The 12,254-nt window shown below is 34.0% G+C and overlaps 1 protein-coding gene across 4 annotated transcripts in view; it reads right to left on the bottom strand.

The window, feature by feature from the left end:
* Window positions 1-12,221, bottom strand: part of LOC111332909 (28S rRNA (cytosine-C(5))-methyltransferase) — an 18,581-nt gene extending 6,360 nt beyond the window's left edge. Inside the window, exons 1-17 of one of the 4 annotated variants that reach the window (XM_088731590.1) lie at window positions 12,015-12,221; window positions 11,153-11,189; window positions 10,637-10,679; window positions 10,375-10,403; window positions 6,397-6,452; window positions 6,206-6,239; window positions 5,985-6,066; window positions 5,444-5,615; window positions 5,069-5,126; window positions 4,639-4,724; window positions 3,753-3,846; window positions 3,425-3,530; window positions 2,883-2,972; window positions 2,027-2,114; window positions 1,393-1,533; window positions 1,152-1,241; window positions 611-660 (exon numbers count right to left, since the gene is read on the bottom strand). In XM_088731590.1, the coding sequence (XP_088587716.1) occupies window positions 611-660; window positions 1,152-1,241; window positions 1,393-1,533; window positions 2,027-2,114; window positions 2,883-2,972; window positions 3,425-3,530; window positions 3,753-3,846; window positions 4,639-4,724; window positions 5,069-5,126; window positions 5,444-5,615; window positions 5,985-6,066; window positions 6,206-6,239; window positions 6,397-6,452; window positions 10,375-10,403; window positions 10,637-10,679; window positions 11,153-11,189; window positions 12,015-12,126 (1,368 nt within the window). In that variant the 5' untranslated portion in view covers window positions 12,127-12,221. The other 3 variants (XM_022938383.2, XM_022938385.2, XM_088731591.1) reach the window with 3 other exon arrangements.
* Between the last annotated feature and the right edge of the window lie 33 nt (window positions 12,222-12,254).

The raw sequence follows: 12,254 nt of genomic DNA, 5'->3' as shown, positions 1-12,254 counted from the left end.
GGAAAAATTATCAGTTATCCACTGGAACTTTATTTCCCTTATTTTGAGTTATATGTTTGGAAACTAGCACAAATTTTTAGAACTTTTGGCAAGAAATAAAAGGTTAATTCACAATGTAAGGATAAGGAGTGAAAAGTGAAAACTTTCAAAGCCAAAGTGATGGGTGTACAGCTACACCAGAGGAAGAGACACAGCTTACTCAGTTGAAGACACATGAAAGATATTATTATAATGAAATAAAAGAACACCTCTGCCACCCCCTCCCCCCCCCCCCAAAAAAAATAGCATATCCAGAAAATAGTAACAACAATACAAAGAAGCATGCACCTAATTACTGGTTACTCAATTTTTATAGACTCCCTAAATCAACTCAGTAGTATATTTAAAACTGCATGCCTTACAGTGACTGTAGTTGAGACCAAAATACACCATTCAATAACAAAACAGATCCAACATGTAACCAACTTATCACCAAACAAGAATTTGATCTCATTTTCAAAAGGGTTTGGCATGTAGTATCAGTTATGATTTCATAAAATGAAGCAAAAAAAGTAAAATAAAAAACAAAATCTTGAGGCTTGAAAGTTTTGGAAAATCATATGGTACGTACCTTTGGAAATGCTCTACCATCATAATTACAAACCAAGGTGTTACTTATTCCTGAAAAAGAAACAAATTAATAGTCAGCACTAAAAAGTCTTACAAAGAAATGAATTTAAAATAAATGTGTTTTGTACAGCAAAAATATTTGTAAGCTTCTGTTCCTTTGTGTGTGGATGAAATGAAATCTCAGTTATTCATAATTATTAGCTTTGCATCTTAAAATGGTTACTTCTCAAGTTTTGAGGCACTAAGCTCTCTTTTTTCCAAATGTATTTATAAATAAATTGTTCTAGCCTACTACAGTCAGTTAAGGTTGTTAAATATTTTTAATAAGCACTTTGAAAGCTGAAAAAGGGTCATCCTTTATTGGGAAATACTAGTCTTGTAATTATTTCCATTTGGTGAACTCAAGTTGGGGTTCTCAGACAAAAAAACAGAGGGAGGGGGTTTGGAAGCTAAGGAAAACTGAATAATTTTTCATATTCTTGGTCCCACATGTGTTTATGGTTAAGGCAAAGCACTGTGTCCAGACCTAATTACAAACTCACCTAATCTATGAATATTAGCTACTAAAGCTTTTGTTCTCTCCTTTTTAGCATCATTTGCAACCACCAGTCCAGTGTTCTTTAGGAGTGAAGCTGAAAGAATTAAAAGTAAAATTGAAAAAGAAAGAGAGAAAGAGAAAATTAAATTTTCAGCATTGATTTTAGTGATGTTAATAAATAATTAGTTACTGTTAGTAATAAGACAAAGTTTATCTCTAGGTGACTTCAACATAGCAGCATTTACCTATGTAAGTAGCTTTGCCACCAGGAGCTGCACACATGTCCAATATCCTTTCTTTCTCTTGAGGAGCCAAGGCCATAACTGGGAGCATTGATGATGCCCCTTGCAACATATAGTGCCCTGCTAGATATTCCGGAGTTGCTCCTATTCAAAAGATGTTTTTATAATCAAAAGGTTACATGCACAAAATGTATTAAGTATAAAAAATTGTATGCTGTGATTTCGACTTTTGAAAAAAATCAAAATTTGAAACTGTAGATTTAAAGACACTGCAATTCACTCCAATCCAATACTCCTCAATCATTAACATGAAATGATGTTGAAGGTGGATTATTTAAATAAATTTTTTATTGACCAATTTTATAGGCATGGAGTCTTGAGAATGAGTTGTGTTTCAAAGTTATAACCCGACGTTCTCAATGAACAATTGGGATATGCACTATTTTCCTTCCTACATTAAAGGGGGGTTGCAAAGATCTAATTAATAATTACAATGATACTAAAAGTTTTGCAACTAGCTCACTTAAAGGTTTCTCTCAAAAAAAATTAAGTATAAAATTTCCTAACTTTATATTTAAAATAAGCATTAATTTTGATCTCATACTAAAATTAAATGTCTCTCTTTTTTAGTCCTTACCAATTGGTACAGAAGAGTCATAGACAACAAGTCCAACTTTAGACCATTTACCAATTGGGTCCAAATTTACCCCACGGTTTATGAGGGCCTAAAGGGATAAACAAATCAAAAGTGATAGCTATATTGTATTAATTGTCGTGCTGCATCTAATGTTCAAACAATTGTCATGATCAATAATCATTATGGTCATTGAACTGGGTGCAGTGCAGTGCGACCTAATTTGAAATCACAAGGATGATGCAGACCAGAACTGCTCAACAAAAAGTTCAATTACCACTTTATTACTGAACATCCATTTTGAAATCCCAAAATCTAATTGATCAAATGCAGGTTTTAATTCAGTACAAATATTGAACAATATTGAGCTGGTTTTTAAAAAAAGTAGAACTAGAAATAAGTTTACTCATTTTTTCGGAAAACAAGAAAAATGTTGGTGGAAAAAGTTGCAAATTTGCCACACCATTAATGGCCCCTTTTGTTTCATTTCTTTCAGTTCTATTCATTTGGTATTTTTGAAAAATTCCTTGAAATCTTATTCAATTTGGTTGTTTTGTATCAGTGTTGCTTTCTCATTGACTTGAAAAAAGTTGTGATTTAAAGGAAAAAAATGGTACAATTCATGTATAAATCCCAGTGCTGAAAGCCTATCAAACTGCAAGGATCACCTATAATTTCAAAATGGATGACATAACAGGCCTGAGTATTTTACTCAAGTGTAACTCAAATGTTGCAACATACTGTATTTTGATCTTCTTCGATAAACAATCTGATCTTCCAGTTGCACTTAAAATACATATAGATGTCTTTCAGTCAACTGTAAAAATCTACCACTGAAACTGTTCACTAATTGACAAACCTGTGCAAGATCTCTTCTCCTTGACTTCAATGTATTTGTTCTAATAGTGATAGGCCTCTGAACTTCATTTGCCTCAAGGAATTCTACCAACTTAGAAGGAATTAACAAAACTAAAACCTGAAGGGCTTTTAGCAAATCTCAGTCCTGAACTTTTTAAACTATTTTATGTGATTTATTGAACATCCCAACTATTTGCCTGACCACATGATCAATAACAGGCTTTTGGGTTGGGTGTCCTCCTTCTGTCACAGCTTACCTCTGTCATCAGTCTGTTCAGGCTTTGTTCCCAGTACTACTTTACCTCAATAGTCATTTGCTCCAGCTGATCACATGAAATCACATTGGCTAACTTACCACAAGAGAAATTCTCACATGCCGCAAAGTAGGGCAATGAAGCTGAGTACAATGAACATTTAGTATTCAATTAGAGGCTACAGTTATTGTTAATCTCCCTGTACACAATTGTGTAGTTTATCACTTATTATAAATCATTAACAAATATACACCACCATGGTTAGATGCAATTAAAAGTTGTAGATTACCTCATTTATTGGGAAAAGGTCCATAAATTTCTCCATCAGAAATTTTCCATAACTATAGTAATTACAAAGGTCACTTAAAAGCAGTTCCACATATTCCTGGCGTGACCTGTAGACAGTAAAAGTACATTTAAGCCCAACACTGGATGATAAGTAATTGAAAACTTACATTTTCGCTATGGTCAATTAACTTGGTTCTACTGCTTTTAAAGCTCTTTTCTATTTGCATCAGCATTCAGATACAAAAGCCAGGAAATGGCAGAGGACATGACATCCTAATGAACAGCCTTCTTTAATTCATTCAGGAATTGATGAAATCTTCACCCATTACCTGCCAGGTTCGCGTGCAGTATTAAAGTTGTTGAGTGCTTGTATATTATCCCTGATTCTTTGATTAATCAAAGCTAAATCTGTATGTTCATTCGCTGTTACAAAGAAGAAAAAATTGAATGTATCATACATTAATTATATCATACTATCAATATACTTGAGCTCTTGAAAATATCTCAGGAATGACATTCATTTGTCTATTCTAGAATGACCAACCAAGTAAGAGATTAAAAAACAAAGGTAAACTTCAACATAATAACAGTCTTAGACTAGTGTTTTTCATTCTGATCTCATCTTTTCAAATGAAAACCTTTTGAGAAGATTCTCTTTGTTCACCTTTTTCAGAGTTTCAGAGAAATTAAAAGAACATTTTGATAAAAAAAAGATCATTTGACTGCACTCTCCTTCTGCATGTTGTATATCATTATACTACTAGTCAAGAACACTTGATTTCTTTGGATGTGCCTTAAATTGTTTCTTGAAAAAGAATCAGGATATTAAGAGAATCTATCAGTGGTATCTTTGTCACTTACTAAATGTGATGGTTTCATTTTTTGCATCTTGAACTTTGATAATTTTTATTTCCTTTCATATTTTTAAGATCAACCTTCACTAAATTTAGAATAAAGACTTGCTATTATTGAAAGTGATGCAGGCACTGTATTGGAGTAAGCAATAATGGTACAAAGTAAAAGGTAGATTGACTGTGATCAGAAATGCCAGTGTTTTACACCAAGTAATGATATAATGATTGTGGTTTTGGATAACAAAAAGAATTCACTCCAATTTTTCAGATAACCATTTTTAAAATGAATCCACTCTTGCATTGAACATTTTATTTGTAGTAATCACTGAAGAGTAAATTGTAGTAAAGAACTAGTTTATACTTTCTTTCTCTATTTCCTGTCCACTTGGCAGCACAAACACTTCAGTTTCAGCAATGTTAGTTTTTAGCTCTTCTTCAGCTAAAGCCCTTATGGTAAAATGATAATCATGTCACCTCGAGTTATTGCCAATACAAAAGGAGTTGAACTCAAAGAATTATTATAAGCAGAAAAAGAATAACTAGGTTTGATATTTGGGAGTTCAAATAAATGCTAGATATACTGAAAATAAACTACAGCCTGATTTGAGCTACTTGATTTGGCAGTTTTCATCACCATTGATGCTAACATATGGGAGAATCATATTGAGTTTGTTTGTTGGGTCCCTGCTAAGTGTTCTTGTGACAGACAATTTACTTTGAGAAGTGGACAGTTAACATTGGCCACTAGTTTTTTTTATCAAAACCTCTGAGCTACATGTAAATACACATACTTGTCTTTGGCTTTCTTCTTGTCTAGCTTTTTAGCTTTTCTCTCAATGGGTAACATCTAAAGAAATTGGACAGCTTATTTGTATTTATGGTAAACTTTGTTAATAGAACCTCTGCACAACCTACAAATTAAGACTTAATGAATTATTCGTATGGGTCATAGAGCAGGATTTTATAATATCATAAGAAATAAAAGCTTTGGCTTGATGTGGAATTACTAGTCCCTTGTAATATTGGCTAGAAATCTCTTTTTTCTCAGTTGGCATGAGGATTGGAATATTTCATCAATTACAAAACATATAGCCAGGTTAAGCATAGTTAATAATGGTGTTATCACAACAAAATAAAAAGTTCTTATCATGATCTTTTCATGTCCACCTCCTCCTCCTCCTCCTCCTCCTCATCATCATCATCATCATCTTCCTCCTCATCATTATCATCATCATCATCCCTTTTGTCGTCTTTGTCATCATCATCATTGTCAGTATTACTGTTGTCACTGTTTTGTCTGCTAATGCTGTAATCATCACTGATAAAGTTATCGTCTGGCTAAAGGAGGACATAATTATGCTCAACAATAATAACAAAACATAATTTCAAATTATAGGAATGGTGCACTTGTTCACTGGGGTGTGGCACAGTCTCAATATTGAATTTGTTCACTATCTGCTCTTATGGTACCATGTGTCCCCCCTCAACCCTTAGTGTTCCCCATGGTCTCACATTGAGAGTCTTTGTTCTTTTAACCTCTACATCTAGTCCAGCACCAATATCAAAATTGTGTTTCAGTGCAGATCTTTTACTTTCTTCACATAAATCAAAGAGAAAGAAAGAAAACTGTTACATAATGGTCTGACACCACAGCTAAATTGCAAACAATCACAGCACTATCATTTAGTGCATAAAGCATTTGGTTACCATGTAATCATCCTCGGCATCGCTGTCTTCCCCATCCTTCTTGGCAAGTTTTAGCCAGCTGGCATTGCTATCACTAAAAGCTCTGAACAATTATAACTAAAAGTAAGTTATAATTCTCAACAAAGATAATATTCATTCAGTACAATTTACAAGCATGTTAATTGATTGAAAACAACAACAACAAATTAATCAAAGTCATAATTAATGGCTCAGTTTCTTACTTGGACTTGATCTTTAACTTAACCAATTCTTCATCTGAAAATGATTACGGATATTGCTTAAAAACAGGGTGAATAGGGATTAAATTGGTTGTAACTTGGAGCACTGCTTATAATGATCTTCTAAGCCTGTTTTCTATTTTCAACCTACTACCCCAGGCAATTATATTAAAAGGCATTAGTTACAAACACACCACTTGATTCTTGAGCTTCCTGTATCTCTTCAGCATCAGTTAAGGATCTTTTCGTCCTATCAAAAAATACAAATTATCACTAATATTTATCTCTTATAATGTAGATCAAAACACAGACAAACCTTTTGTGACAAGACATTTATGCTTCTTTGTCCATGTACTTAATCACAACAAGAAACCATGACTGCTTTGAACAATATTACCAGACAGGTCTGTTTTAAGGAGGTTCAAGGAACAACGAAAAAGTGTGGAAGCTACAATCAATCAAATAATTTGCATTTGGAATCAAAGGCTCTGTGTGCCAACTCGTGAATTGGATAAGCCCATGTAATTTGTGTCGTCAATAGAAATGGGTGTTTGATTTCCATACTAAGGTATGAATCGTTAGACTGGTAAATGAGCATTATGAGGAATATGATGTGAAACTAAATTAGGCCTCAAAGACAGAAAATATGGCCTGATTAGGATTTGGTGCAAGACAGTCACTGTTCCAGATTTTACAGTAAAGGTTTGTGGAATGAAAGTTCAAAAGGGTGCTGTTTTGTTTATCATAAAACTATTGTTCTGATATTGAGCTCAATATTTACTTGCGATGCAAGCATAGGGATAGGCATGTAAAAGCTTATACACTGGATGGAACACACGGACATAAGGATAAGCATATATGTATAAGATTATCAAAACGTTTCCTTCTTTTTATGCTTATACTGTCTGGTTAAGACTTGGTTGGCATAAGCGTAAGGATAAACATAAGCGAAAGTCTTTCAGGCAATCAGCAAGCACTATACTGCTTATACCAACCATGTCCCTATTTAATGTAACATCGACTGAGCGCTTGTGCTCATGTTTATGTTGCAGCTGAGCCCACCTGCACATTAGCTTGTCATGTTTATGCCTATGCTTGTGTTGCAACTGAGTACTGCCCTTGAAGCCTGTTTCACACTTCTGAGATAATTATTAGCACAAGGATGAAAAAACAAGTACAAGGATGTTCACACACTCTAAATTTTGTTTTTTGGAATTATTGTTAGTCAGTGGATACTCAAACCAAGGATTTTTTCCTTATTTTGAGAGTCAATTCCTTGAAATGTAAGGATCAAGATTTCTGCTTTTAAGAATTTTATACTCTCCAATGAAAGTTCCTCAGTTTAAGAATACCACCATTAAAAATACGATTTACATTCCTTGTTTTAAGAATTATGACTTTGAATTCTCATTTTAAGGGTATTTCCACTATTGAATAAATATCTCAAATCCTTGCTTTTAGCAAGTATTCATTCTATGTAGAAAGGTTTTTCTTCCAACTAGATTTATGATAAATGCTTGCCAAAATTTCAGAAATATCTGTGAAATTGTGCTTGTCAATTTCCCAAGGAAATATAACTAAATATAATTTGAAAAACGTTTTTACATTAATTTTTCTTTCAATACACTCAATATCTGTGATTCTTCATGAAACAAGAGCACAGTTTTGAGTGTTCCTAGTTTACCCTAAATATAAAGCATTAGGAATATCCTTGTTGCATCTAATTCACAAAAATTTTTAATTTCAAATGACAATCAAAGTGGTTGTCAAAATAAATCATAAATTTATAACTTCCAGAATAAGCATGGAATGTAAACTGCTACCATTTGTAATCTTTACTTACAATCATGTGATTATTATACAAAAAATTACTGAACCAGAGTAAAGAATCTCAAACTAAATATAACCCACTTGTTGACAGAATTATAGTCATACACCAGCAAGGATATTCATCCTTGTAAAGGGATTGTTGTTGTGACTGTCAACTTATTGTTTTAATCTTCAATATGATTCAAAAGAAAAGTTGCTGTATCAGTTTCTTGAAGAATATGTCCTAGGTGTAGAGCCTCTACGATGAGCATTTAGGTATAGGCAAATCTGTAGCAAGATTTTTGACAAAGAGAAAGAGTAATCTTCAGTATGATTCAAATGAAAGGCTACTATACCTATTCCTTGAGAAATTTGTGTTTGTCATGAAGCCGCTATATACTGTTTATTTTAGTATTGGTAAATCTGCCTAAAGACTTTTATTGAATTGTTAAAATTTCACCATATTAAGTTAACACGTAGCTGTGCATTTCTTGAAGAATTGGTGTTAGGTATAAAGCCATGTCACTTTGCTGTTAATTTGATATACATAAAATGAAGTGAGGTGTAACTTAAGTCTTGCTTCAAAATAAAACTTGCTGCTGTGCATGTATCTTAAGTTCAAAATAATGTAAAACATTTTAAAGAAAGCACAATTTGGGTTTATTATGTCAGATTAAAAGTTGTTGTTGAGTTTGTAGTATGGCCTGGCTAACCTGTGTTACATGCACAAAATATTGATAGAAAGAAACACTTCCTGGAGTTAAGATCCTTGTCTCAAGGACATAGGGATGATGTATTATTTAACAATCTTTGAGAAGTAAGTGCTCTCTTTTGAGATCTTTACTTACTCATTTTGAAAAAAATAGGTCTTATTATGAGAAACTTTAGTCACCTTAAAGTAAGGACTCTGTTATCAATTTTAGGCAGCATTTATCACTCACTTTTAGTGCATATATATTCCTTGTTTTGAGAACTGATAATTACACACATTTTGAGTGATATCACTCTTCATCTTTAGAACTTCCTGTTCCTCACTCCAGGACGCATTTTTTAGAAAAAAATCCTTAATTCAAGGTATCTGGAAACATACAAACTTAACAGTGCACTAATAACATAGGCATACACAGTGCGAGTTACACCATTGAAGAAACAGCATATCGATTGATTGAACTTATGCTTGAGCTTCTTTCAATGCAGTTCCCACTTGTGAACCACTTTCCAACGTTGATACAGCTCCAGGAATACCAAACAAGCCTCAAACAAGTCACTTTATGAGCAGTTGGCTGTGAGCGACACTTCCATATTGGACTATCGGCGAGCAGCGACTCGAGTCATTTGAGCCCGCGGTTGAAATTACCAAAAGATCAGTGTTTTAAATGTAAAATTTATATTTACCTAAAGTTTCAAATTAAGGTGTGAGGGAGTATCTGTGGCCTTACAGTATAAAGCACGGTGATCCATGAGATTTTCAGGGTGGCGACGTAGGTGGTTCAAATCCACCATTTTCAAGTAAATGACGGGTTTTGCTTCACTTCCTTCTTTGGTTTCCTTTTTTTTCTTTTTTGGACACAATAATCATTTTCCTGGATGTATACATTTAAAAATAGAAGTATTGATTCCATAAATGAAATATACGCTGCAAGAGATAAAAGTGTATTCGGAGATTGGGCAAACTTTAATTAATTCACAAATCAAAAACGTATACTCTTTTACTCTTTCAAGATTATCATTGGCTTCTTTTTCACCCCAACACTATTCTTAGCAACAAAGGTCGCCATTTCATTTGTTTATCACTCGCCAAAAACTACCAAATACATCCAAAAGCCTAAAATAGAAAAAAGTTTACAGGAATCGACCAATCGAGCGAGCGAGTGAGCGCCATTCATCACATCATATCTACAACTCGTTCTTGTGCACGCGCAATTCACGAGTTAAAAATCACGATGAGCAAACCAAGTACCTCCAAACTGATGTGAAATGGCTACCTAAGGGGACATGTCCATTGGGCTCCATGTTTGTTCAATATGCAGTGAATCTTTTGGATGTATCTTTTATCAAATAGAGTTAATTTGACAGATAATATCTTATATACACTATGGTTTGTTGAGCTATGGTACATTTCATTCTCTAGGACACTGCATATTATTTTGTGCTATGCTAAAAAATCATTTTGTAATTCTATCCTAAATACATTAAGTATTAAATTATAGAGAGTGAGAATTTTCTGTAACCTCTGGCATCTTGCACCATTTGTGGTGATCCCAAGGGGCTGAATGTATGACAATTCTACCACTGAATTACCTTCAGAGATGCTGTGACAAAAGACTACAATAAAATTGACGAATAAGATAACTGTACTCTACCTTGCCTTCTTAGCTCTCTTTACCTCAGACTAGAAAAAATTTAAAAATTGAAGTTACTTTAAATAACTAATCACATTTTGGATACAATGGATATATGAAGTTCATATATTTTGACACATTTTGCAAGCCAGATCTTTTTGCTTGTACACCCACCATACAGTGTATGTAATAGGCTTTAGAGTAGTAAGCACATAACGTAGTCTGTTTCAGGCTCTTGGACAGCAGAAAGAAGACACTATTTCAGGACTATTTCAATTATTACCTTCCTGTTTCCAGGTACAAGTTCACTCTGAGGTTTTAACTTTCTAAGGAAAAAAGTATATATTTAGTTCTCTTGAAGTTAAGAAGTGAAAGGCCCACTGGAACACAATAACAATTGAGCAACCAACTTTTATATATCCCAAGGTATATATTTCATAGAACCTTTTTCACACTCAAATCATTATTACATTAAATCACACCTAACACCCTGGAGATCCATACTTGGGATCAATCACATAAATCATTTGCTATGAACACCTGCAATTTCATGATGCAGCATAGATGAAGAGGTACATTTCCAGCTGTTTAAGTATTCTATAGTAAGTCTAATCTTATCCAATGCAAAATGACAACTTGAAATTCATACTTGCATTCATTCTTCAATGAAATACCAATGCACAACGTTGATTTCCACATGCATCTTATCTGGCTGATATGTTGCTAGTACATAATTTCTGTTTAATGTATGACTGACTTTTAATAGACTTCACAAATAATAGTACTCATTTAAACTTACCTTTTCCTGGGCTTCTGCACATTACTCCCATCTGAATCTAAGAACAAGAAAATCTTATACACTTTACACCCTAAAATCAGTTTGCCCATTCCCCACTTTGAATCTGTCTAAAAATCAAGAGCTCCTTTAGTTGGTGATCATTTCCTTTCTTCTCATGACCTAGATGTGTGATTCAGGGGTGTTAATGTAACAGAAATTACATGCTTGTCACTCTTGGGGGCCAAATGATTATAAAAACGTATTGAAACTCATGACTGCAATTGGCAGATGAGGTCTTTTCAACAAATGCATAAGTACATAGTTTACTGAACTATACCCACAATTTGCTTGGTTCTTATCTTTGATGCTGACATCACCATTTCATTAAAAACATTTTGTTCTTTATCATACGAGACAAATAGATTCCCTGCTGTTGTGGGTCTGTTCAGTAATAACAAACAGACCATATCAGAATGTGATAAGGACGGCAGTGACACACTCTTCTGTGCCTTGTCAGCTACTCTTACCACATGCTGACGTATTTTGTAATCTAATACTGAACAGATGCATTGCTACAAAGATTCCATATTCTATTAAGCGATTCTCCAACACAACACAACTCTGACGCTGTTTCACAATTTAAGCAGTGAGGACTAGTCTTGGAGCAAGTCTGCTATGTTTCCTTATTATGAACGAGATTCTTTTGTATGAATTCATTTCTAAATGACTGAATGACTCGTGTAGTGACATAAAGTCCCTTATAGGAAAGGCTTAAAACTGGAGCTTCGTTACAATTGTCTCCACTTCTATTCACGTAAGATATAATAAAGTTTTAGCTTGATTTTGTTGTGTAGCCAAGTAGATCACATGGCACCCTGCTTACCTAACTGTTTAGGTAACTTTGGCGCTGGTTGCTTCTTTGCCTTCCTCCCAGGACCTTTTTTTGGTGGGTTTGCTTGAGTTGACCCCTTACTCGAAAGTTTGCTTCTTCCCATAATAGCACAGTAGAGATACAGACCTCGGGAACTGCTAACTTCACTCTCAGTGGTTTCATGTAATATAATGCCTACACTACACGTGTGTTTGTTGATGAGAAGAGCGCTGGGAACGAACATTATGCTGT

The sequence above is a fragment of the Stylophora pistillata genome, chromosome 8 (assembly GCF_964205215.1).
Source record: "Stylophora pistillata chromosome 8, jaStyPist1.2, whole genome shotgun sequence".
Taxonomy (NCBI): domain Eukaryota; kingdom Metazoa; phylum Cnidaria; class Anthozoa; order Scleractinia; family Pocilloporidae; genus Stylophora; species Stylophora pistillata.
This window is presented reverse-complemented; position numbering and strand designations above follow the sequence as displayed.